Source organism: Leuciscus leuciscus (assembly GCF_965113295.1).
Source record: "Leuciscus leuciscus genome assembly, chromosome: 1".
In the NCBI taxonomy this organism is placed as follows: domain Eukaryota; kingdom Metazoa; phylum Chordata; class Actinopteri; order Cypriniformes; family Leuciscidae; genus Leuciscus; species Leuciscus leuciscus.
In genome coordinates, this window is record NC_138725.1 from 72,080,431 (window position 1) to 72,106,726 (window position 26,296).

General features: G+C 37.5%; 1 protein-coding gene across 1 annotated transcript in view; it reads right to left on the minus strand.

The window, feature by feature from the left end:
- LOC309509747 (uncharacterized protein) overlaps positions 1-26,296 on the minus strand; it is a 150,364-nt gene that overhangs the window by 7,780 nt on the left and 116,288 nt on the right. The window contains exons 8-15 of the mRNA XM_082184566.1: positions 10,437-10,898; positions 8,140-8,589; positions 5,840-6,292; positions 3,327-3,749; positions 1,599-1,856; positions 1,244-1,498; positions 922-1,164; positions 461-718 (exon numbers count right to left, since the gene is read on the minus strand). Coding sequence (XP_082040692.1) covers positions 461-718; positions 922-1,164; positions 1,244-1,498; positions 1,599-1,856; positions 3,327-3,749; positions 5,840-6,292; positions 8,140-8,589; positions 10,437-10,898 — 2,802 coding nt within the window. The remainder of the gene's footprint in view (positions 1-460; positions 719-921; positions 1,165-1,243; positions 1,499-1,598; positions 1,857-3,326; positions 3,750-5,839; positions 6,293-8,139; positions 8,590-10,436; positions 10,899-26,296) is intronic.

Here is a 26,296-nt window from a genome sequence, read left to right on the forward strand (position 1 = left end):
ACACACACACACACACACACACACACACACACACACACACACACACACACACACACACACACACACCATCAACACTGAACACACACATCATCAACACTGAACACAGACACACAGTTTTTTGCCCTATAAAATACAACTAACAAAATAATTTGTCTTTAACTAGTTGCAAAATAACGCAAGCTTTTATCCATAAGGCTTTTATATCAAAACAAAATCTGTTGAATGTAACAAACAGGCCGAGAGAAAGAGGAGAAGAGAGAAATAAGGAGTTTCTCAAATGAAAGGCTGCATATCTCGACTTTCACGTCATTCAACACTGTTATATATTTATATATATTCAACACAATATATTTTTAATATCAGATACACTAGACTCCGGTGTTTAATGCTCCAGAAGGACCGGTAAAGGAGGAACGCAGCCTTCGCATTGAGAAGCCTCTCCAGAGAGAAGCAGCGAGACCTAATGTGGGAGACGTGTCTGAAGAGAGGCACAATGCTCTCCAGCTCTTCCTCTGGTATGGAGGTCCACAGCAGGTCGAGTGAAACTGCAGTGCAGTGCTGGAGTGTGAAGCGCAGCGCCGCACAGTGGACAGAGTCCAGATCTCTGCTCTGCAGGGTGATGTAGTTCTGCACTGAACTCAACAGACTGGACACACACTCAACAGAGCCGCTCTCATAGATCTCTGTGATTACAGACAGCATGAAGACAGAGCTCATCCTGTACACACACACACACACACACAAATCATCATGATTAAAGCTTGATCGTTTATATCACTTCTTGTTCGGTTCGAGATTTTATATGCAAAAAAAAAAATTAAATCTTGCCATTCATTTAAAGGTTTCATCTCTTTCATCTCAGAGGTTTTATATCATTTCTAAAGTGTTTTTGAGATAGAAATAATTTATTGAATAGCTTACCGTTTAAACTGAATCCTGTTCAGAAACGGCAGGATTTCTCTGATGTTGCACTGAATGTTGCTCTTTCTGAAGTTCACAGTGATTTGTTGAATTCTGTGCTGCAGGAAATAGTGAAGCTCTTCCCAGCTCAAGGAACAGGAAGTCAGATCTCCACCCACTTTCTGCAGGAAGTGCTGAGTCAGTTCCTCTTCCTGAGCTTCATACACACATTCAACCAGCTTCTGGAGACTCTCTTTAGGTGGTCTACACATACAGAATTCAATGTTTTATTTCTATGCCATGATAGATATAAGGTCAAACACTGCTGAAATGTGTCTTATACCTGAGAATTACTTGGCCCTGGTGACACAGTAAGACACATAGAGAAACAGACGCCATCTTGTATTCAGTCAGGTTCAAACACCGGACAGTCCAGAGTCTCAGAAAGATGGCCAAACTGCTCAGGACTCTGGACCGCTTCCTCTCTGACAGCCGTTCACCATTCAGATCAAGTGTGAGTTCATTAATAGTGACAGGAGTTCGAACCCTCATTGACCTCAACAGCTGCACTATTCTCAGCACCATATAACCACTCAGCCTAAACAAAACAATACACACTGTAAATATTAGCCAATCTCAATTCAGGAAAATTATTCAAGATCAACATTTGAAATGATTATTAATAATCCTGTCTGTACCTGAGTGTGTGTATGTGTGTGATGTGTCTGAAGAGAAGCCTTGTTCCTCTTATAGAGATGGCTTCGGGTTTTAGTGTGAGGTTGAGTCTGTCAGAAGAGAAACGTAAGACTCTTCCCACAGACCTGCAGGTTTTACTGGGTAAACTTCCTTCCAGACTGACGGAGGAGCCAAGAACCTCCAACAGTGAAGTCACCAGCTCTGGATTCTCTCTGAGCTGAACCACTTTAACTAAAGTTAACAAACACCGCTCAGAACAGCTGAAAATACAATAAATACTTGATTACAATGACATATGACTCATTACAATTGGAAAAAGAAATGAACAATGCATTGTATTTCATTTGTAAAAACATCTAAAGACTCTTAGATTGACAGAACATGTTTTTCCATTCCCTGCGCTACTAGTCCATTGTTTTTCAATTGAATCATGTGCTAGACGGACGTGTTTCACCGCTGCGCTTGCGTCTCTCACAGGCTTCGTTCTAGGATTGTGTGACTTGGGGGGAATTTTGAAAACTTATGTAATGTTTGAAGGTCACACTTGGTTCAATTTATGATTCACTTTGATTTCTAATGAAATTGTATTAAATACTAGATCAAATGATTAATTTTTTTAAATACCTTTGTCTTTTTAATACTTTCTATGAATAATAAACTACTTAGTATTGTTTATTGCATGAACAGTCATTTGAGAGGAACTTTAAATATATGTACAGTTCAAGTCACATGATGTTTGTTTACATACAGTATAGACCACAAGACATAATAATAACTGAATTTACACAAAAGATCCAGTTCATATGTGTTGTTACCTGAACGATCAAAAGCTGCAAACATTCACTGATGCTCAAGGCAACACAACACATTAAGAGCCGGTGGCTGTAAACCTTTGAAAAGGAGGATTGTATCATCTTTATTTTATTTTAAGGTCTTATTTTTTAGTACTGCTCTGCAGAAGCTGCATAAAATACTTACATATTTCCAGATGACAAATTTACCCCCAATCATCCTGTGTAATTATTTACACCCCTTGCATTTTAATGCATTATGTTTCCTTCTGGAATGTCAGTAAATGTTTTCAGTTTGTAAATTATGACTTCAGCTAATAGGCTTCTTTGACACAAAGAGAGCAAAATACTGCTAAAATATTTGAGAGCTGAGCATTACTGAACAAAACAATTCCATATTTTAGTAGAATAGTTATATACATATTTAAACTTTTTTTTTAATTCATTTTCTAGATTTTTCATGGCCTGAATCACAATTTTAAAATTACCAATTTAAATTTCCAAGTTTTCCATGATCTATTTCAAGTTTGTAACTGATTTAGTCTTTATATTTTTTTTTAAATAGTGTGTGCTATCACAAACAAAAATTGTATCCTGGGAATACACAGACACTGTGTGTCTAAACCAGACGTGAGCGGCAAATATAACCCATTATAATCAGTGATGCTGTCTACACTGGACATGGATGCAGCGCGACGACAAATTCCTGACAGTAAATTGATGCTTTCTACTCCTGATGTACTTCCAGCTCTCACACTATTTCTAACACAAAGAACAAATTTGCAACGGTCGCTTTGTCGCGTCCAGTGTAGACAGCGTTGAGCTGGGACTGCGCGGCATGACAACTGTAGCATCTGATGTTGACACATTCTGTCACTAAAATAAGAATAGTATCAACCTGAGAACACTGACACTGTAAGTTGTTGTAGATTCTCTCACCTCAGCTGTGAGATGTAGGGCAGACACCGAAGGAAACTCTTCATTTTACTCTCTTCCTCTGAACATCCTCTCAGCTTTACTGGTTTCTTCTCTGTCTGGAGTTTCAGCACTTCCAGGAGGACGGAGGTCTTTCTCTGTGAGAGATCTATGATCCAGACATCAGGTGACTGGAAAACTGACTGTAATGCTGGAAGGAAACTCCTGCCTGTTTGAGTCTCATAGTTCTTCACATGTGAGTAAAGATCCAGCAGGAAATCACTCTGTTTAATTCTGTCAGTCTCTTGATAAGGAAAAGATGTGTATGTGCAGACTGATGATAACAGTTTCAGCGTCTGCTCTCCTGTCTGTGTCTCAGTCTCTGCTGCTTTAGTCAAGAGTCTCAGAAGAAACTTCACTTCATCACTGATGTTCCTAAAGTCAAACCTGATGTTCCTAAAGTCAAACCTGTTTCCAAAAGAAAATTTAAATGTTGTATGTGTAGCAATCTATCACAAGGGAAATATGAGTATTTAAATATTAATTCAATATGATGAATAATAACGCACCACTGAACATAGTTTATAATTCAATTACATTCAATTTGTTGTTAATGCACATACTGACTTCACCCTGTGCTTTAAGATACATTTAGTTTTACATTGATAGGTTTACAGCTTGAATAAAGTCTAAACATATTGGACAAAATGTATAGTAAACTCAGCCCTATCTAATCTTTCATTTTGCCCTGCTGTGCCATTGCTAATTATTAAACTAAAGTACAGTATATTAATTTCATTGAAAGGAAAAAGTTTGGTTAATATTCTAAACTTCTATTGTATATCAAGTAAATCTGTTATAGTTTTGTTGACTTCGAAATTGAGTTTGTAGACATATGACCGATTCAGCTCTAAGCTTCAGAAAGCTTTTAATCTTTTTGGACTTCTTCATGTAAATCACAGGCCTAGTGCCGATGAGTCTGGATCAAATTGCCCCCATTGTCACTTTAGTGTCCTGGCAGAGGCTGAACAGAAACACCTTTGTGAGCGTCAAAAAGATCTGAATCAACTCAACTTCCCTCCAACGCCAGGAACTAAAGAACATGTGGCTTCTGGAGAAACACACCTAATATACAGAGACATTCTTTCCATTTAACTCATAATTAAGTCATCCCAGAATGTATATGATATATTCCTGTGTGTATGAATGTCCCCAGCTTATATTAGCCTAGTTACAACTTTCTAGTTGTGTTAGTTAAACTCTAAGAGCTTATAGTCTAGTGTAAGAATGTTTCTCTGCTTTGATATCTTCCAGCCATTTCTTTCTTAGTATCAATATATTCCTCTCGTTACACCTTAATTAATGATGTTTAGTGTGTTACAATAAAATGTATAATACTATTTTTACCATCCTTTGGAGTAAAAATGAGCAATTCTGACATCATCACTAAACATGCAGATTAGGGGTCAGAAGGAGACAAAGAAACTCTCTCCCGCTAAACGTTCCTAACTACTATTGGTGATTTCAGCCAAAATAGGTGTGGACTGATTTATCCTTAAAGGACGATGACAATAGCTCGTTTTCACTCATTCCTTCTTCCCTGTCCGCTCTTTTTCCTGTCCTTCGGATGAGACAATATCTTCTTGATTTCAGCAATTTTGCTTTCAAGTAAACCTTTTAAACTTCCCGTGAACGACTCGCCCTCCGGAAGAACCCAAAGAACACTTCAAGCTCACAAACCACGAGGATCTACACACACACACACACACACACACACACACACACACACACACACACACACACACACACACACACACACACACACACACACACACACACACACACACACACACACGCTATGCACCAAAGAATAAGTGCAAGTATTATCTCTATGGATATTTAGATGTGTTTAAGATTGTTTGCCCCTGCCTTAAGGTGATTTGATTCTTTGCTGGCTCTCACAGATTAACTGTTTGTGATATTTGCCATTCTGTGATCTCCTCTCTCTTTCTTTCTTTACTTTTTGTTATTCTGTATATATGTTTTTTTTTTTTTTTTTACATGTAGTCGTATGTATTCATGGTTTCATTTATTAAAAACCATTATACGCTTGATTGTCTCTGTTGCTGCTCACAGATCATAGTCACTGAAATGTTTGATCTTCAGCCATAAGCTTTTATACTGTTGAGTATTTTAGTTAGTAATCTAATAGAACAGAAAAGTTATTCTTCATGACCAGAAGAATAATCTTTCTTAAGAGTTGATAAGAAGATCGTACTCTTTCCTTTTTGAGCTTATGCTACGAATGTTAGTTGAGGTTTCTAGAACCTGTCAGTTTAATTTTCCTGACTATTTTCCAGCTTCTCTGTGACACTTAGAATAACATTTTTGTTTAGTTTTTTTAATCAATTTTACACATTTCTGCATCTAAAGGTAAATACAAAACAATATATTTTTTTAATGATCCATTTAATACACAAAGACCTACTCCAGCTTTTTTAAACATGTTTAGCAAAAGGCTGTAGAATATCAGGTACCTCAGCTGTGAGATGTAGGACAGACACTGAAGGAAACTCTTCATTTCACTCTCTTCCTCTGAACATCCTCTCAGCTCTACTGATTTCTTCTCTGTCTGGAGTTTCAGCACTTCCAGGAGGACGGAGGTCTTTCTCTGGGAGAGATCTATGATCCAGACATCAGGTGACTGGAAAACTGACTGTAATGCTGGAAGGAAACTCTTGCCTGTTTGAGTCTCATAGTTCTTCACATGTGAGCAAAGATCCAGCAGGAAATCACTCTGTTTAACAGGATTATCATCATATTCATCCCACTCTTTATCAAAAGGGAAGGTTTTGTAACTGCACACAGACGACAGCAGAGTAGAGAATCTTGTTCCTGTAACTGTGACATTTTCAACTGCAGCAACACTGAGATTCAGCAGGAGTTTCACTGCAGACTTCTTCATTTCTTCATCATTATAGAACCTTAACCTGATAAAATACAGAGAAATACAAATCTCATTAATTTATGACAACATACAGCATTTATAAATCAACTATATTATACATAAAAACAAGTATTCTGATAAGAAGAAACATAAAAGCAACATTTATGTAAGAGGACAGAATCTAATGACATTTATTACACTTTTCCCCAAGGTCCATATACAGTATAACGTGTAGCGTCTGGACTGAATCACGATGACCGATTCAGTTCTAAACTTCAGAAAGCTTTTAACCTTTTTGGACTTCATGTAAATCACAGGCCTAGCGCCGATGAGTCTGGATCAAATTGCCCTCATTGTCACTTTAGTGTCCTGGCAGAGGCTGAACAGAAACACCTTTGTGAGCGTCAAAAAGATCTGAATCAACTCAACTTCCCTCCAACGCCAGGAACTAAAGAACATGTGGCTTCTGGAGAAACACACCTAATATACAGAGACATTCTTTCCATTTAACTCATAATTAAGTCATCCCAGAATGTATATGATATATTCCTGTGTGTATGAATGTCCCCAGCTTATATTAGCCTAGTTACAACTTTCTAGTTGTGTTAGTTAAACTATAAGTGCTTATAGTCTAGTGTAAGAATGTTTCTCTGCTTTGATATCTTCCAGCCATTTCTTTCTTGGTATCAAAATATTCCTCTCGTTACGCCTTAATTAATGATGTTTAGTGTGTTACAATAAAATGTATAATACTATTTTTACCATCTTTTAAAGTAAAAATGAGCAATTCTGACATCATCACTAAACATGCAGATTAGGCGTCAGAAGGAGACAAAGAAACTCTCTCCCGCTAAACGTTCCTAACTACTATTGGTGATTTCAGCCAAAATAGGTGTGGACTGATTTATCCTTAAAGGACGATGACAATAGCTCGTTTTCACTCATTCCTTCTTCCCTGTCCGCTCTTTTTCCTGTCCTTCGCATGAGACAACATCTTCTTGATTTCAGCAATTTTGCTTTTGAGTAAACCTTTTAAACTTCCTACGAACGACTCGCCCTCCGGAAGAACCCAAAGAACACTTCAAGCTCACGAACCACGAGGATCTACACACACACACACACACACACACACACACACACACACACACACACACACACACACACACACACACACACACACACACACACACACACACACACACACACACACACACACACACGCTATGCACCAAAGAATAAGTGCAAGTATTATCTCTATGGATATTTAGATGTGTTTAAGATTGTTTGCCCCTGCCTTAAGGTGATTTGATTCTTTGCTGGCTCTCACAGATTAACTGTTTGTGATATTTGCCATTCTGTGATCTCCTCTCTCTTTCTTTCTTTACTTTTTGTTATTCTGTATATATGTATTCTTTTTTTACGTGTAGTCGTATGTATTCATGGTTTCATTTATTAAAAACCATTATACGCTTGATTGTCTCTGTTGCTGCTCACAGATCATAGTCACTGAAATGTTTGATCTTCAGCCATAAGCTTTTATACTGTTGAGTACTTTAGTTAGTAATCTAATAGAACAGAAAAGTTATTCTTCATGACCAGAAGAATAATCTTTCTCAAGAGTTGATAAGAAGATCGTACTGTTTCCTCTTTGAGCTTATTTGCTACGAATGTTAGTTGAGGTTTCTAGAACCAGTCAGTTTAATTTTCCTGACTATTTTCCAGCTTCTCTGTGAACCTTAGAATAACTTTTTTTTTTTTAATCAATTTTACACATTTCTGCATCTAAAGGTAAATACAAAACAATATTTTTTTAATGATCCATTTAATACACAAAGACCTACTCCAGCTTTTTTAAACACGTTGAGCAAAAGGCTGTAGAATATCAGGTACCTCAGCTGTGAGATGTAGGACAGACACTGAAGGAAACTCTTCATTTCACTCTCTTCCTCTGAACATCCTCTCAGCTCTACTGGTTTCTTCTCTGTCTGGAGTTTCAGCACTTCCAGGAGGACGGAGGTCTTTCTCTGTGAGAGATCTATGATCCAGACATCAGGTAACTGGAAAACTGACTGTAATGCTGGAAGGAAACTCCTGCCTGTTTGAGTCTCATAGTTCTTCACATGCGAGTAAAGATCCAGCAGGAAATCACTCTGATAAACAGGATCATCATCATAATACCACTCTTCACCAAAAGGGAAGGTTTTGTAACTGCACACAGACGACAGCAGAGTAGAGAATCTTGTTCCTGTAACTGTGACATTTTCAACTGCAGCAACACTGAGATTCAGCAGGAGTTTCACTGCAGTCTTCCTCATTTCTTCATCATTATAGAACCTAAACCTGATAAAATACAGAGAAATACAAATCTCATTAATTTATGACAACATACAGCATTTATAAATCAACTATATAATACATAAAAACAAGTATTCTGATAAGAAGAAACATAAAAGCAACATTTATGTAAGAGGACAGAATCTAATGACATTTATTACACTTTTCCCCAAGGTCCATATACAGTATAACGTGTAGCGTCTGGCCTGAATCACGATGACCGATTCAGTTCTAAACTTCAGAAAAACTTATAATCTTTTTGGACTTCATGTAAATCACAGGCCTAGTGCCGATGAGTCTGGATCAAATTGCCCCCATTGTCACTTTAGTGTCCTGGCAGAGGCTGAACAGAAACACCTTTGTGAGCGTCAAAAAGATCTGAATCAACTCAACTTCCCTCCAACGCCAGGAACTAAAGAACATGTGGCTTCTGGAGAAACACACCTAATATACAGAGACATTCTTTCCATTTAACTCATAATTAAGTCATCCCAGAATGTATATGATATATTCCTGTGTGTATGAATGTCCCCAGCTTATATTAGCCTAGTTACAACTTTCTAGTTGTGTTAGTTAAACTCTAAGTGCTTATAGTCTAGTGTAAGAATGTTTCTCTGCTTTGATATCTTCCAGCCATTTCTTTCTTAGTATCAATATATTCCTCTCGTTACACCTTAATTAATGATGTTTAGTGTGTTACAATAAAATGTATAATACTATTTTTACCATCTTTTAAAGTAAAAATGAGCAATTCTGACATCATCACTAAACATGCAGATTAGGCGTCAGAAGGAGACAAAGAAACTCTCTCCCGCTAAACGTTCCTAACTACTATTGGTGATTTCAGCCAAAATAGGTGTGCACTGATTTATCCTTAAAGGACGATGACAATAGCTCGTTTTCACTCATTCCTTCTTCCCTGTCCGCTCTTTTTCCTGTCCTTCGGATGAGACAATATCTTCTTGATTTCAGCAATTTTGCTTTTGAGTAAACCTTTTAAACTTCCCGTGAACGACTCGCCGTCCGGAAGAACCCAAAGAACACTTCAAGCTCACGAACCACGAGGATCTACACACACACACACACACACACACACACACACACACACACACACACACACACACACACACACACACACACACACACACACACACACACACACACACACACACACACACACACACGCTATGCACCAAAGAATAAGTGCAAGTATTATTTCTATGGATATTTAGATGTGTTTAAGATTGTTTGCCCCTGCCTTAAGGTGATTTGATTCTTTGCTGGCTCTCACAGATTAACTGTTTGTGATATTTGCCATTCTGTGATCTCCTCTCTCTTTCTTTCTTTACTTTTTGTTATTCTGTATATATGTATTCTTTTTTTACGTGTAGTCGTATGTATTCATGGTTTCATTTATTAAAAACCATTATACGCTTGATTGTCTCTGTTGCTGCTCACAGATCATAGTCACTGAAATGTTTGATCTTCAGCCATAAGCTTTTATACTGTTGAGTACTTTAGTTAGTAATCTAATAGAACAGAAAAGTTATTCTTCATGACCAGAAGAATAATCTTTCTCAAGAGTTGATAAGAAGATCGTACTGTTTCCTCTTTGAGCTTATTTGCTACGAATGTTAGTTGAGGTTTCTAGAACCAGTCAGTTTAATTTTCCTGACTATTTTCCAGCTTCTCTGTGAACCTTAGAATAACTTTTTTTTTTCAATCAATTTTACACATTTCTGCATCTAAAGGTAAATACAAAACAATATTTTTTTAATGATCCATTTAATACACAAAGACCTACTCCAGCTTTTTTAAACATGTTTAGCAAAAGGCTGTAGAATATCAGGTACCTCAGCTGTGAGATGTAGGGCAGACACTGAAGGAAACTCTTCATTTCACTCTCTTCCTCTGAACATCCTCTCAGCTCTACTGGTTTCTTCTCTGTCTGGAGTTTCAGCACTTCCAGGAGGACGGAGGTCTTTCTCTGGGAGAGATCTATGACCCAGACATCAGGTGACTGGAAAACTGACTGTAATGCTGGAAGGAAACTCCTGCCTGTTTGAGTCTCATAGTTCTTCACATGTGAGTAAAGATCCAGCAGGAAATCACTCTGATAAACAGGATAAACAGGATCATCATCATAATACCACTCTTTATCAAAAGGGAAGGTTTTGTAACTGCACACAGACGACAGCAGAGTAGAGAATCTTGTTCCTGTAACTGTGACATTTTCAACTGCAGCAACACTGAGATTCAGCAGGAGTTTCACTGCAGACTTCTTCATTTCTTCATCATCATCATAATTATAGAACCTTAACCTGATAAAATACAGAGAAATAAAAATCTCATTAATTTATGACAACATACAGCATTTATAAATCAACTATATAGTACATAAAAACAAGTATTCTGATAAGAAGAAACATAAAAGCAACATTTATGTAAGAGGACAGAATCTAATGACATTTATTACACTTTTCCCCAAGGTCCATATACAGTATAACGTGTAGCGTCTGGCCTGAATCACGATGACCGATTCAGTTCTAAACTTCAGAAAAACTTATAATCTTTTTGGACTTCATGTAAATCACAGGCCTAGTGCCGATGAGTCTGGATCAAATTGCCCCCATTGTCACTTTAGTGTCCTGGCAGAGGCTGAACAGAAACACCTTTGTGAGCGTCAAAAAGATCTGAATCAACTCAACTTCCCTCCAACGCCAGGAACTAAAGAACATGTGGCTTCTGGAGAAACGCACCTAATATACAGAGACATTCTTTCCATTTAACTCATAATTAAGTCATCCCAGAATGTATATGATATATTCCTGTGTGTATGAATGTCCCCAGCTTATATTAGCCTAGTTACAACTTTCTAGTTGTGTTAGTTAAACTCTAAGTGCTTATAGTCTAGTGTAAGAATGTTTCTCTGCTTTGATATCTTCCAGCCATTTCTTTCTTAGTATCAATATATTCCTCTCGTTACACCTTAATTAATGATGTTTAGTGTGTTACAATAAAATGTATAATACTATTTTTACCATCTTTTAAAGTAAAAATGAGCAATTCTGACATCATCACTAAACATGCAGATTAGGCGTCAGAAGGAGACAAAGAAACTCTCTCCCGCTAAACGTTCCTAATTACTATTGGTCATTTCAGCCAAAATAGGTGTGGACTGATTTATCCTTAAAGGACGATGACAATAGCTCGTTTTCACTCATTCCTTCTTCCCTGTCCGCTCTTTTTCCTGTCCTTCGGATGAGACAACATCTTCTTGATTTCAGCAATTTTGCTTTCAAGTAAACCTTTTAAACTTCCCGTGAACGACTCGCCCTCCGGAAGAACCCAAAGAACACTTCAAGCTCACAAACCACGAGGATCTACACACACACACACACACACACACACACACACACACACACACACACACACACACACGCACGCACGCACGCACGCACGCGCGCGCGCGCGCGCACGCACGCACGCACGCACGCACGCACACACACACACACACACACACACACACACACACACACACACACACACACACACACACACACACACACACACACACACACACACACACACACACACACACGCTATGCACCAAAGAATAAGTGCAAGTATTATCTCTATGGATATTTAGATGTGTTTAAGATTGTTTGCCCCTGCCTTAAGGTGATTTGATTCTTTGCTGGCTCTCACAGATTAACTGTTTGTGATATTTGCCATTCTGTGATCTCCTCTCTCTTTCTTTCTTTACTTTTTGTTATTCTGTATATATGTATTCTTTTTTTACGTGTAGTCGTATGTATTTATAGTTTCATTTATTAAAAACCATTATACACTTGATTGTCTCTGTTGCTGCTCACAGATCATAGTCACTGAAATGTTTGATCTTCAGCCATAAGCTTTTATACTGTTGAGTACTTTAGTTAGTAATCTAATAGAACAGAAAAGTTATTCTTCATGACCAGAAGAATAATCTTTCTCAAGAGTTGATAAGAAGATCGTACTGTTTCCTCTTTGAGCTTATTTGCTACGAATGTTAGTTGAGGTTTCTAGAACCAGTCAGTTTAATTTTCCTGACTATTTTCCAGCTTCTCTGTGAACCTTAGAATAACTTTTTTTTTTCAATCAATTTTACACATTTCTGCATCTAAAGGTAAATACAAAACAATATATTTTTTTAATGATCCATTTAATACACAAAGACCTACTCCAGCTTTTTTAAACATGTTTAGCAAAAGGCTGTAGAATATCAGGTACCTCAGCTGTGAGATGTAGGACAGACACTGAAGGAAACTCTTCATTTCACTCTCTTCCTCTGAACATCCACTCAGCTCTACTGGTTTCTTCTCTGTCTGGAGTTTCAGCACTTCCAGGAGGACGGAGGTCTTTCTCTGGGAGAGATCTATGATCCAGACATCAGGTGACTGGAAAACTGACTGTAATGCTGGAAGGAAACTCCTGCCTGTTTGAGTCTCACAGTTCTTCACATGTGAGCAAAGATCCAGCAGGAAATCACACTGAACAACAGGATTATCATCATCATCATAATACCACTCTTCATCAAAAGGGAAGGTTTTGTAACTGCACACAGACGACAGTAGAGTAGAGAATCTTGTTCCTGTAACTGTGACATTTTCAACTGCAGCAACACTGAGATTCAGCAGGAGTTTCACTACAGACTTCCTCATTTCTTCATCATCATCATCATCATCAAACCAAAACCTGAAAAAATACAGAGAACCAAAAATCGCATTAATTTATGACAACATACAGCATTTATAAATCAACTACAGTATATTGTGCACAAAAACAAGTATAAGAGGAAACATAAAAGCAACATTTATGTAAGAGGACAGAATCTAATGGCATTTATTACACTTTTTCCCAAGGTCCATATACAGTATAACGTGTAGCGTCTGGCCTGAATCACTATGACCGATTCAGCTCTAAACTTCAGAAAGCTTTTAACCTTTTTGGACTTCATGTAAATCACAGGCCTAGTGCCGATGAGTCTGGATCAAATTGCCTCCATTGTCACTTTAGTGTCCTGGCAGAGGCTGAACAGAAACACCTTTGTGAGCGTCAAAAAGATCTGAATCAACTCAACTTCCCTCCAACGCCAGGAACGAAAGAACATGTGGCTTCTGGAGAAACGCACCTAATATACAGATACATTCTTTCCATTTAACTCAGACAACATCTTCTTGATTTTCAGCAACTTTGCTTTCAAGTAAACCTTTTAAACTTCCCGTGAACGACTCGCCCTCCGGAAGAACCCAAAGAACACTTCAAGCTCACGAACCACGAGGATCTACACACACACACACACACACACACACACACACACACACACACACACACACACACACACACACACACACACGCTATGCACCAAAGAATAAGTGCAAGTATTATTTCTATGGATATTTAGATGTGTTTAAGATTGTTTGCCCCTGCCTTAAGGTGATTTGATTCTTTGCTGGCTCTCACAGATTAACTGTTTGTGATATTTGCCATTCCTTGATCTCCTCTCTCTTTCTTTCTTTACTTTTCATTATTCTGTATTTATTCTTTATTTAAAGGTGCCATAGAATGGAGAACTGTATTTATCTTGGCATAGCTGAATAATAAGAGTTCTGTACATGGAACTGACATACTGTGAGCCTCAAACACAACTGTTCCTCCTTCATATGTAAATCTCATGTTTGCAAAAGACCACTGAAAAACGGGCCAATCCCAACATAACACCGACTGTGACGTTGCAGTCGGGATCATTCATATTTACACCCCCAAAATGTGCATATACCAGCCCATGTTCTAGGCCAGGCAGTAACGTGGACCTGCACAGCCGAATCATCAGAAGTTCTGCAGGTATTGTGAAGAAGCAAGCAAGGACAATAGCGAAAATGGCAGATCATGGATATAAATGTTATGTTCCAGGCTGTGCAGAGGATGTGAGCACTTTTGCTAGTACAGTAATGTTAACCTTAGCTAACTAGCAAACTCCAAGTAACGAGCATCAATAACTAAATAGTATGACGACCAATTTACACAGAGATTAATATTATTTCAGGCCTGTGTTGTCAAATTAATCTACAAAATACAACTGTAGACACATCTATGTCAATCCCTTTTTGTCGGGTAGCCTTGAAACGATTGTCATTTAACAATGCATCTAGTCAATTTGTTAAAATATTTTTTGTTTGAGAACTGAAGTATGATTATTTTGCATGTTTGTATCTGAGTACATCACAGCTCCTGTGTACAAATCTGTGAAACAGCCAATCAGAGCAGAGCTCAACATTATTATCAATGACCCTTCCAAATAAGGTAATCACAGCCCATTTCATTCTAGGGACAAATCCTAGGATTGTAAATGGACATGTAAAACCTTATCTGGATAACTTTTGCCCTTACCTAAGCCACATACCTTCTATGTAGATATCAGAGAACACATTTATTTATATTACATTACATCACCTAACCCCTAAATATATATTAATATTTCCTTTTTGAGCTAATTTGCACAAATGTTAGTTGAGGTTTCTAGAACCTGTCAGATTAATTTCCTGACTATTTTCCAGCTTCTCTGTGACCCTTAGAATAACAGTTTTTTCAATCAATTTTACACATTTCTGCATCTAAAGGTAAATAAAAAACAATATTTTTTTTAATGATTCATAATAGTACACAAAGACCTACTCCAGCTTTTTTAAACATGTTGAGCAAAAGGCTGTAGAATATCAGGTACCTCAGCTGTGAGATGTAGGACAGACACTGAAGGAAACTCTTCATTTCACTCTCTTCCTCTGAACATCCTCTCAGCTCTACTGGTTTCTTCTCGGTCTGGAGTTTCAGCACTTCCAGGAGGACGGAGGTCTTTCTCTGTGAGAGATCTATGATCCAGACATCAGGAGACTGGAAAACTGACTGTAATGCTGGAAGGAAACTCCTGCCTGTTTGAGTCTCATAGTTCTTCACATGTGAGCAAAGATCCAGCAGGAAATCACTCTGTTTAATTCTGCCAGTGCATTGATAAGGAAAAGATGTGTATGTGCAGACTGATGATAACAGTTTCAGCTTCTGCTCTCCTGTCTGTGTCTCAGTCTCTGCTGCTTTAGTCAAGAGTCTCAGAAGAAACTTCACTTCATCACTGATGTTCCTAAAGTCAAACCTGTTTCCAAAAGAAAATTTAAATGTTGTATGTGTAGCAATCTATCACAAGGGAAATATGAGTATTTAAATATTAATTAAATATAATGAATAATTGTGTGTCTGATTGGTCCAGTCGGCACATATGAATAGACATTTCACAGAACTCTGAAAGGGGTCACACACACACACACACACACACACACACACACACACACACACACCGAATGAGAAGCGCAGCGATGGGTCTTTAAAATTGAAACACATTGTTTCCTATGAGTGTATGAACACCGGCAGCGTCACTCGACGTCTGTCCACGGCGCACAGATACAACACTGTTCATAATCCTGACGCACCACTGAACATAGTTTATAATGCAATTACATTCAATTTGTCCAGAATTGTTGTTAATGTACATACTGACTTCACCCTGTGCTGCAAGATATATTTAGTTTTACATTCATAGTTTTACAGCTTGAATAAAGTCGATGAATAAAGTCTAAACATATTGGACAAAACGTATAGTAAACTCAGCCCTATCTAATCTTTCATTTTGCCCTGTTGTGCCATTGCTAATTATTAAACTAAAGTATAGTATATTAATTTCATTGAAAGAAAAAAGTTTGGTTACTATTCTAAACTTCTACTTTATATCAAGTAAATCTGTTATAGTTTTGTTGACCCTTGAAATTGAACTTGTAGACATAAAATGTGCGCAGATTCAAACCGATTCAAAATACAGTGAAGTGAAACTGATAGAGAAGTAGGTACAGTAAGTGAATATCCAAAAGATCCGGTACCTCAGCTGTGAGATGTAGGACAGACACTGAAGGAAACTCTTCATTTCACTCTCTTCCTCTGAACATCCACTCAGCTTTACTGGTTTCTTCTCTGTCTGGAGTTTCAGCACTTCCAGGAGGACGGAGGTCTTTCTCTCTGAGAGATCTATGATCCAGACATCAGGTGACTGGAAAACTGACTGTAATGCTGGAAGGAAACTCCTGCCTGTTTGAGTCTCATAGTTCTTCACATGTGAGTAAAGATCCAGCAGGAAATCACACAGTTCTGGGTTGTTATTGTGTTTCACGTCAAAAGAGGAGGAATTGCACTGAGATGCTTTATGGAAGAATTCTCGAAAGAATGAGATTTGCTTCAGTGGTTCTTTCCAAATCTTTAATCTGCAACACAGAAATCATATATCAATAACAACAACACTAATAATAATCATAATAATAATAATAATTTTAAATTATAACAATTAAGCAAATTAATAAAGAAATACATTACTATGGCAATAATTATATTGAACTGTAAAATAAAGGCATTTAATAATAATAATAATAATAATACAATTTAAATGTACAGAACATCAGTAAAATTATAATACTAATATTTATGTCTTAATTTTTTTGCTTTCAAATGTTAAACTTTTATTTTGGTGGAGACCTTAGAGCTTCTCTTTAAGTCAAGTCAAGTCAAGTCAAGTTTATTTGTATAGCGCTTTTCACAATACAGATTGTATCAAAGCAGCTTCACAGTATTAAATTAAAATAATACAACAAAGTTTGTTTCAAGAGGAATTTATTGATTGATAAAATTAAATTAAATATCCTCAAAATATCCCCAACTGAGCAAGCCAAAGGCAACAGTGGCAAGGAACCGAAAAACTCCATCAAGTGACCTAATGGTGTCCTAAAACTCCATCAGGTGACCTAATGGAGAAAAAAAAACCTTGGGAGAACCCAGGCTCAGTCGGGGGCCAGTTCTCCTCTGGCATTTATGAGCTAGAGGCCGGATTGTAGTTTGAACTGTAGGATTATATGAATGCCTGGCTGAAGAGATGCGACTTTAATCTAGTTTTAAACTGGGAGAGCGAGTCTGAGCAACGAACAGTATCAGGAAGACTATTCCAGAGTTTTGGAGCCAAATGTGAGAATGCTCTCCCTCCTTTGGTGGTTCTGGATATCCTAGGTATGACCAAAAGCCTTGAATTTAGTGATCTTAAAGAGCGCGATGGATTATAGGGTGATAAAAGATCCGTTAAATAGACTGGAGCTAAGCCGTTTAGGGCTTTATAAGTCAGTAGCAATACCTTGTAATTAATACGGAGCTTTATAGGTAACCAATGCAGTGATGATAAAATCGGTGTTATATGATCATATTTTCTTGATCTAGTAAGAACTCTAGCGGCGGCATTTTGGACTAACTGTAGCTTGTTTATTGAGGATGCAGGACAACCAGCTAGTAAAGCATTACAGTAATCCAGTCTCGAGGTCATGAATGCATGAACTAACTTTTCTGCATCAGAAACTGATAGCATATTACGTAGCTTAGCAATGTTTCTAAGGTGGAAAAATGCTGTTTTTGTAACATATGAACTTTAGTTCATAACAAATCTCATTGCAGAAAGTTGAAACATATTGCCTTTTTAAATGCATGTTACAAGCGACCCAAACTTACAGCACTAGCAGAGAAGAGTTAGTGTGAGCCGATTTTTACTGACAATAGACGTGTTAAAAGTCGGCATGAAATGGAAGTTGTGACCGTTTCTTTTCCCCCATATTGTGACATATATCCAATTGAAACGGGAATTGCTTGTTGGATTGCTGTTTACTTATTGTTACTTATGTCATGCAATAAAATACAAATTAATTATTTAAAAATCATACAAAGCGATTTGCTGGGTTTTTGTTTTAGATTCCGTCTCTCACAGTTGAAGAGTACCTTTGATAAAAATTACAGACCTCTACATGCTTTGTAAGAAGTGCGTGGAGGAGGGGAAGGCATTCTGAATAAAGATTACGAGGGCACATGATTTAAAAAAAGTGATGTGCACAAATAAATATTTCATAATAAACACTGCAATATTCCATTTAGATTTCATGGTGACTTTAACTTTAACTAACTAACCCTGGCTGAGATGCTAAGCGTGTTCAATCGCTGATGGCACCGTCCGCTAGCTTGTGCAGTCCTGACGTTTTTCTTGCATTTTGCGCTGTGGGCTGTACCATAGCACATGGGGTGGCCGCAGACTATTTTACATCATTTATTGTCTCCTGCGTGGACGTCGAAAAGAATATAGTTTAAAAGGCAAACACAGAGGATTACCTTTATTCGCAATTGTTTTTTGTGCTACATTTAAAGTTCTTAAAAATGCAATAGTGTGAATCTTATCTCAGCAAATGACCTCTCGTTGCATCTATCCCCAGCCAGTTGTGGGGTAGATTGTAACTACTGAACTCTTTGTATTTGACATTAACTCACATAATCTGTGATTGTTTTGTATATGTCCAAGTGAGTTATATTTGTAGCAGACAAATGTGGCTGCCATGTATCCAGAGGTGGAAGTAACGAATTACAACTACTCACGTTACTGTAATTAAGTAGTTTTTTTGGGTACTTGTACTTTTTTGAGTATATTTTTAAATCTGTAATTTTACTTGTACTCAAGTACATATTAAGATAAGTAATCTACTTCGCTACTTGTAAAATCACATTTCGTTACTGAGTACAATTTGAATTGATATTCAAATCTTTGAATGGCATTTCGGTAGCCAATAAAAATATTCGATCGTAAACGGACCAATAAAACCCCTGATATTTGGACTGAATGAAAGCCGCCGCAGTCGCAGCAGGTTTTGAAGAGCTGATCATGAAGGAGGCGAGGAGCTCAGAGTGATTAATGGCTGGACTGAAAGTTTGGAACAACAAACTACATAGTAGTACTGTCAAAATATCTATATTTTACCAGCTGCGCGTTCTCATTCTCTCATCTCAACGACAGCGAGTTTGAAAAACCCGCCTCCTCTCAGCGCGGGATTGCAGGTAACGTTAGGCCTATTACGCATAATTTTATTAATACCTGCAAGTTTCTATGGCATATTTTAATGGCAAATGTCACGAACAATATTATAACGCGAGGGCACATTCATGTAATCGCAGAAAACTGGACGCGAGCTCTCAAATATACGAACGAACTGGACTCGGATATTGAGTGTGCGCTCTCGGACTGTGTGTCATATCATGTGCAATCGCGAATCTCTCCAAGTGGTTCTCACTGCAGACTCAAATGACGTCCAGCTCCAATCTCTCCATGCTCTTGAATTAAACGCTGTCAAAAGTTATGAAAAATCTAGTCTTTTTGCAAATTAAATTCAGTTTGAATTGAAATCAAGCTTCCTCGTGCTGTGTGTGAGCTATTGCAACAGTTCACGTTACCCTATTGTAAAGACAAATACACTGAGTGAGTAAATATTAGATTATTGTAATGGTTATTGATCAATGTTTAAATATGTAAACAAAAGCCTAAATTAAAATCTCACCTTATAAAGTGGACGTGTCTCTTTAGAAGACTTGAATTAAACTTTTCCATTCAAATAGATTACTGTTACAATGAGTGTTGTGCTTTTCAATGCTTGAAAATAATGATTGCCTTGACAAAATGGATGGACAAAAATTTAGATATTAAAATATTTAGTATGTAGTAGTTTTCCCGATGGTATTAAAAATTATAGGCTAGGCCTACTGAATATTGACATATTTCAAGGTGTCATATTGAAGTTAGAAATTCCAGTATCCACTAATTAATGTCCTTTGACAATAAGGTAAAAACGTGTTAAAAGTAGCTATTTTCTACATAAATCTATGATTTTGTTGAATATTTTTATTGGTAATGCATTAACTATCGCCAGCTAAAAAGTAATTAGTAACTAGTACTCTGAGTAGTTTTTGAGAAGAGTAATTTGTACTTTTACTTAATTACTTTTTTGACACCAGTACTTTTACTTGTAATTGAGTATTATTTCAGCAATGTAACGGTACTTGTACTTGAGTACAAATTTTCAGTACTCTTTCCACCTCTGCATGTATCACATTTTGAGAGATCTAGCACAAACAGCGGCTGAGTTACAGATGCACAAACATAAGGTGTTACTTTATCCCCGGTCTCCCCTATACAACATATTCAGGCCTACATAGTAAACTCCCCAGGTATAGATATTTTCATTGTTCGTTTCCACGGCAACATTGAACTTCCGTGCTTCTCGTTCCCTTAAATTCAGCACAGTCATTAACTCGGTTCACTACAATAGAAGCTGTTCGCCCAGGATGAGTTGAGGTTTTATCTTTCTGATAGGTTTATTATTAAATGGCAAATTCCAAAATAATTTGGGTGCATCAGGCATGCAACAATATAATAAAGTAATAAAGTAAATAAATAGAAACGAGCAGGGCAGCAGGCAAAATAAGTTGCCGGGCCAGATCTGCCTTACATTTAGCACAGTTATTAACAATAACAACTATGGCACATCATGTGAAAAAAGGTGTTCATCTGTGTTAGCCTTTTAAACTATATACTTCTCAACGAGCACGCAGTAGACTATAAACGATAACTAATTTAAATGATGTTTGTGCTTTCAGTGTGATGAGTATGTGCTTCAGATGAACAATGCAATCAATCATCACAGTTTTAAACGTGTCAAAATAAATATTCCCAAACGTTAAGAGGTTAGTTAATACAAAAATTTAAATTCTGTCTTAATTTACGCACCCTCATGTCATTCTCACACATCACACACACATACATATATTTGAACGTCTGTGTTTACTACAATTTGTGTGTTGATCAGTAATTATGTAAGTCATCATATAAAGCGATCATGTCTCTTCTCTTCAGAAGACTAGGATTAAACTGATCGATTGTTTTTTTAGTTTTTTTTTACAATGTTTTTATGGCCTTGTTGGATCTTTTAAGTTTTAGGGAAATGGACTTTAAATAGAGGGACAGAAATCTCGCAGGTTTCATTAAAAAAATGTGATGAATGAAAATCTTATGGGTTTAAAACGACACGGGGGCGAGTGCATGATGAAAGAATAAATATTTAATCTTAAGGTATTTATAATACCTTTTAAATACAGTAAACTCAGTCTTGGAGTGAACAAAAACATATTGCGTTTTACATCCACGATACGTTGTCACTTTATTTTTTTTCTATTGCTATTTATCGTTTCATCCCTATTCCCTAGTACCTGATCTTGGGTGAGCAGCTGAGCATCATGTTCATTCCTGCGTCAGTCATGTTACAGTCCTCCAGATTCAGATAAACCTCTTTATCTCTGGACTGAGTGATCACGTAAGCCAAAGCACAACACTGATGAGGGTCAAGATCCTCTTCAGGCTCAAGCTGATGGTCCATCTTCTCCAGAAACATTAAACACGCTTTAGGAGACTGGAGCTCATACAAGCACTGACACACATAGAGAAGATCAAACTCTTCACTTTCACTCTGAGGTTGGAGGAAAGTTTCCAAAAACTTCTCAATGAACCAGTCAGATGTTTTCTTTATCTGATCCTCAGGGAAGAGACATTTGATGAGTTTAATGTTGTGTTCTCCCAGAAGTCCACATAAGAAAGGAAGAACATGTTTCATGTGTTTATTCTCCTCAGTTTGACAGAGTTGTAGGACTTTCTCAATTTCACCTGGATGTCGAAGAAGCCACAAAGCTGAGAAGAATTCCTGCATTGTGTTGTGAAGAAAAGCACAGTACGTTGTTGCAGATGTTGGCGAGTCTTTTCTTTTGATCATCTTCAGAAACGCACAAGAAATGTCTGTCTCATTACAGCTAGTAAGGTTTAGGGTTTTCTGCATAGTTGCATTGAATGCCTTTTCCATCAAAAAATAAACCTGATCTTTGATGTCTTTCAAGTATTTATCTATTTGATCAATTTGTTTCTTGACAGCAACACGGAAAATGTGGATGTACATTTCTGTGACTGTGTTTGGATGGTTGAAAACGTTGTCGTTTTTAAATTGAATCAAGTCTACAATCATGAATGCATACATTGGCACATGGCTGAGACTGAACAGCTCTTGATTCTTCAAAACAACATCTAGAAGAACAGGATCGTGACCCAACATCTTCTGATAGTAAGCGTTGATAGACTCTTCACTGAATCCTTGGACATACACTTTCCGTGTCGGCCAGTCGGAGAAAAGTGGATCATATTCCACCTCTGATCTGCATGTTATTATAATCTTGGCATCAGGCAGGAGCTCGCGGTTCATTATCTTCCATAATGTGTAATTTTCTTTTAAATCTACTACGCCATCAAATACAATGACAACATTCTCAGAGTTTTCCTCAATATCTTGAAACACGACCTTTCTGTCTTTTTCCATTGGTTTTAAATATACGTCAAAGAAAAAAGACTCCAAATTGGCAATGCTAGAACTGTGAGCCAAAGTACTTTCATCAATGTAAAACATGTAGTCCAGCTCTCGGTCATCTTTCTCTGCCCACAGACGCAACATTTCCTGGACAACTGTAGTCTTTCCTATTCCAGGTTTGCCTATGAGGAGGATGTTCTTTTCTTGGCATCTCAGCAGATCCACAGGTGAAAGTGCTTGTTGCTCAGTAGGAATGTAAGAGATCAGCTTTTTGCGCCGTAGCTTTTTGCCTTTTTTGTTTTTCCATTTTATTTTGCATTGAGGAGTTTTCACCACAGAGTCTGTCTCTAAAACAACAGGTATAAAATGGAAATTTATTTGTGCCTTGTCATCCCGATATTTACCGCAACATTCTCTTTGGTCCTTCAGAATCCTTTTTGCTTTCTTCTTGAGCGCTGTTTGGTAGTTTTGACAGGGCTTTGTACCTGAGACAGCAACAAAAACCAAGATTTGTATTGAAATGTGTTAATTTACTGTCTTTTTATTGAAATGTTTTTCATGTATCTACTCACCAAATGAATAGCTGACCTCTGTATCTTCCCATCTGAAGGGAAAACAGCTGATCCAGGAGTGTAAATCAGGATGTAATGTCTTCTTCTTAGTGACATCCAAAATCCTGAGTAATTCATAGCATGCCATTTTCCCTTTCTTAATGACCCAATCCAATATACATCTGGCTTTATCAAACTCTGTCATCTCAGCTTTGAGATCATCGACCTCATGGTCATTGAAAACCCTCTGCTTATAAAGATTCTCAATGATCAGAGGAAGGTTCTTCATATGGGTCACCAGGTTTCTCCTGGCGTTTTTGAGGAACTCAATAGCAGATTGCCGTGCACACGCCATGCTGCAGGCCTTTCAAACCTGAGGTACAAGACAGAAGTTTAAGCATTTTCATGCAACAGTATTACATGTCTTAATCATATTTATTAGCTGAGAACTGGAGAGATTGGATCCAGCAATTTCATACTACCTCAAGTCCTGGATTTCCACATTCAAACGGTCAGGCAGAGAGACGTTGCTCTCCTGGAGTATAGAAACACCCCGTTGGATGGGATTTTTCCCTGCGCAGTTGCTCATGGGAAGAAGCCTGAAATCAAAGATTCCAGTGTCAAAGAAACTGCTGATGCCCAAGGTTTTCAGGCATGTGTGTAATCGACTGAGAAACAGGCAAGTCAGACAAAAGCAGTACTTTGATTGTGAGACAAGAAAGCTACCTGAAATGAAGGAGAAAGAGTGAGTATTAGACAGGATAGCACCTGCAGTGGTTCTCGACTAACATGAACAACCAAGGCCTTATACACTGTTCAAACACCAGACAGTCACATCTTCAGAAGGAATAGTAGAGACTTGCTGAAAGCAAAGGAAACAGTGTGTCCTTCAACTCAAACTGAAGCTGTGGAAGACTTACCTGTTGTTTCGCCAGATTTAGAGCTGAATTCAGAGCAGGAAAACAACATGGACAATAATGCCAGTGCAAGTTGTTAATCTTCTGTGAATGCCACGAATTCACCAGTTAGAAATAGTACATGTCATTCACTGAATAATGAGAGACTGCCAATATTTGGTAGACCTATCAGAGTGCCTAGTAGGTACCGGGTGAAATACAGTGACTGTATAGTTCTAACCCTTGTGAAAAAATAATAATATGCTAAGTATACTTGCAGCCAGACTAGTGTTGCACGGTGTACCGATACTTCAAAAGTATCGCGATACTCGGAAATTAAAAACGTCACGATACCTAAATTTATCAGTATCGATACTAAAAAAAAAAAAAAAAAAACGCCTCCCTATGGACGTCTGTGTTTTTTTCCTGACGCACGCAGCAAAGAACCTGCCGCTGTCAGTGTCATGTGACAAAACACTACAGCGAGATGGCTGCATGTGCGAGCACAAGTGGTCCACGACTCGTAGAAATAGATGACGCGAGGAGTGACATATGGAAGTACGTTGCCTACCTTTCTCTGTTGCACGGTGAACCGATACTTCAAAAGTAAATCGGAAATGAAAAACGTCACGATTCCTTAATTTATTAGTATCGATACTTCTAAGAAAGACCGCCTTCCAGATTTGTAATGCCGGCGACACACTGACTGCGTGTCGTGTCCGTTTTTATTTCGGCTCCCATGTTAACTGCCTGCGTGACACACGCGTCTGGGCGCAGCTCGAGACGCGCGGAAAACGTGTGCATGCTAGAAATAGAACCGACGCCTATTTTTCACGCGACACGCAAGCGTGTTGGAAGCGTTTCCAGGCAAAATAGAATAGGAAAAGATGTTTCTATGTCATTTTGACACGAATACATATTAATAAATGACATTTTGATGTTTGAAAGTTTTGACATAAATACAATATAAATGTATTCTGTAGCCTATTTTGCCGTCAACACTGCCGACGTTGTCTTTGCTGCTATTGCTATATATTTATGTTTAACATGAAGTATAGGCCTTCCACAACTCTCTCCCCACATGTCAAATATATCACCAATGAGGCTTATCATATGTTACCAATATTAAACATTGTTTAATATAATCGCTGTTCATATTTTTATTCAAAGTTCAGAATCAAGATAAAGCTCATGTTTCTTATGATAAATGAGATAATGCTGCTAAATTTATAAAAAAATTTACCTTGAATGTCATTGCTCTAATTAATTTTTTATATTTTTATATTTCATATTTTGGTCAAATGTTTAATATATCTGCTGTTCATATGTTCATTTATTAGTGTGTTATATGATTAGAATGTTGTCCCGGTTTTAAAATAAAGCACAGCAATGATATTTGAGAGTGTTTCTCCCTTTTCAGGAAAAGTATCGAAAAAGTATCGAAATCGCAATACTTGACTTGGTATCGGTATCGAAACAATAATTTTGGTATCGTGACAACACTAAGCCAGACTAATTATCAGTATAATTCAAGTGTGTTAATGATTAGTTAACTTGAAGTGTGCTATTTTGAAACAACTAATTTTGTACTAAGTATATATTAGTTGTAATTAAATTGTAGTAAAGCATAACTTTAAGTGTATTTAGTGTACTTTTGTGTACTAAACTGGAACAACTTCAAGTAGTGCGTAAATGTAAAAATGTTTACGCATTTTATAAAATATAAAATGTGTAAATGTAAATATTACAGTGTTACTATTATTTGTGTTACAAGTACAATACAAAATCATAACTAAAAAAAAATTTTTTGTGTGTGTGTGCCTAGGATAGGACAGTAGCTAGACAGGAAGTGAGGTGGGAGAGAGAGAGGGGGGATGGGATCGGGAAAGGTCCACGAGCCGGGACTCAAATTCGGGATCCATAGGCACTTGCC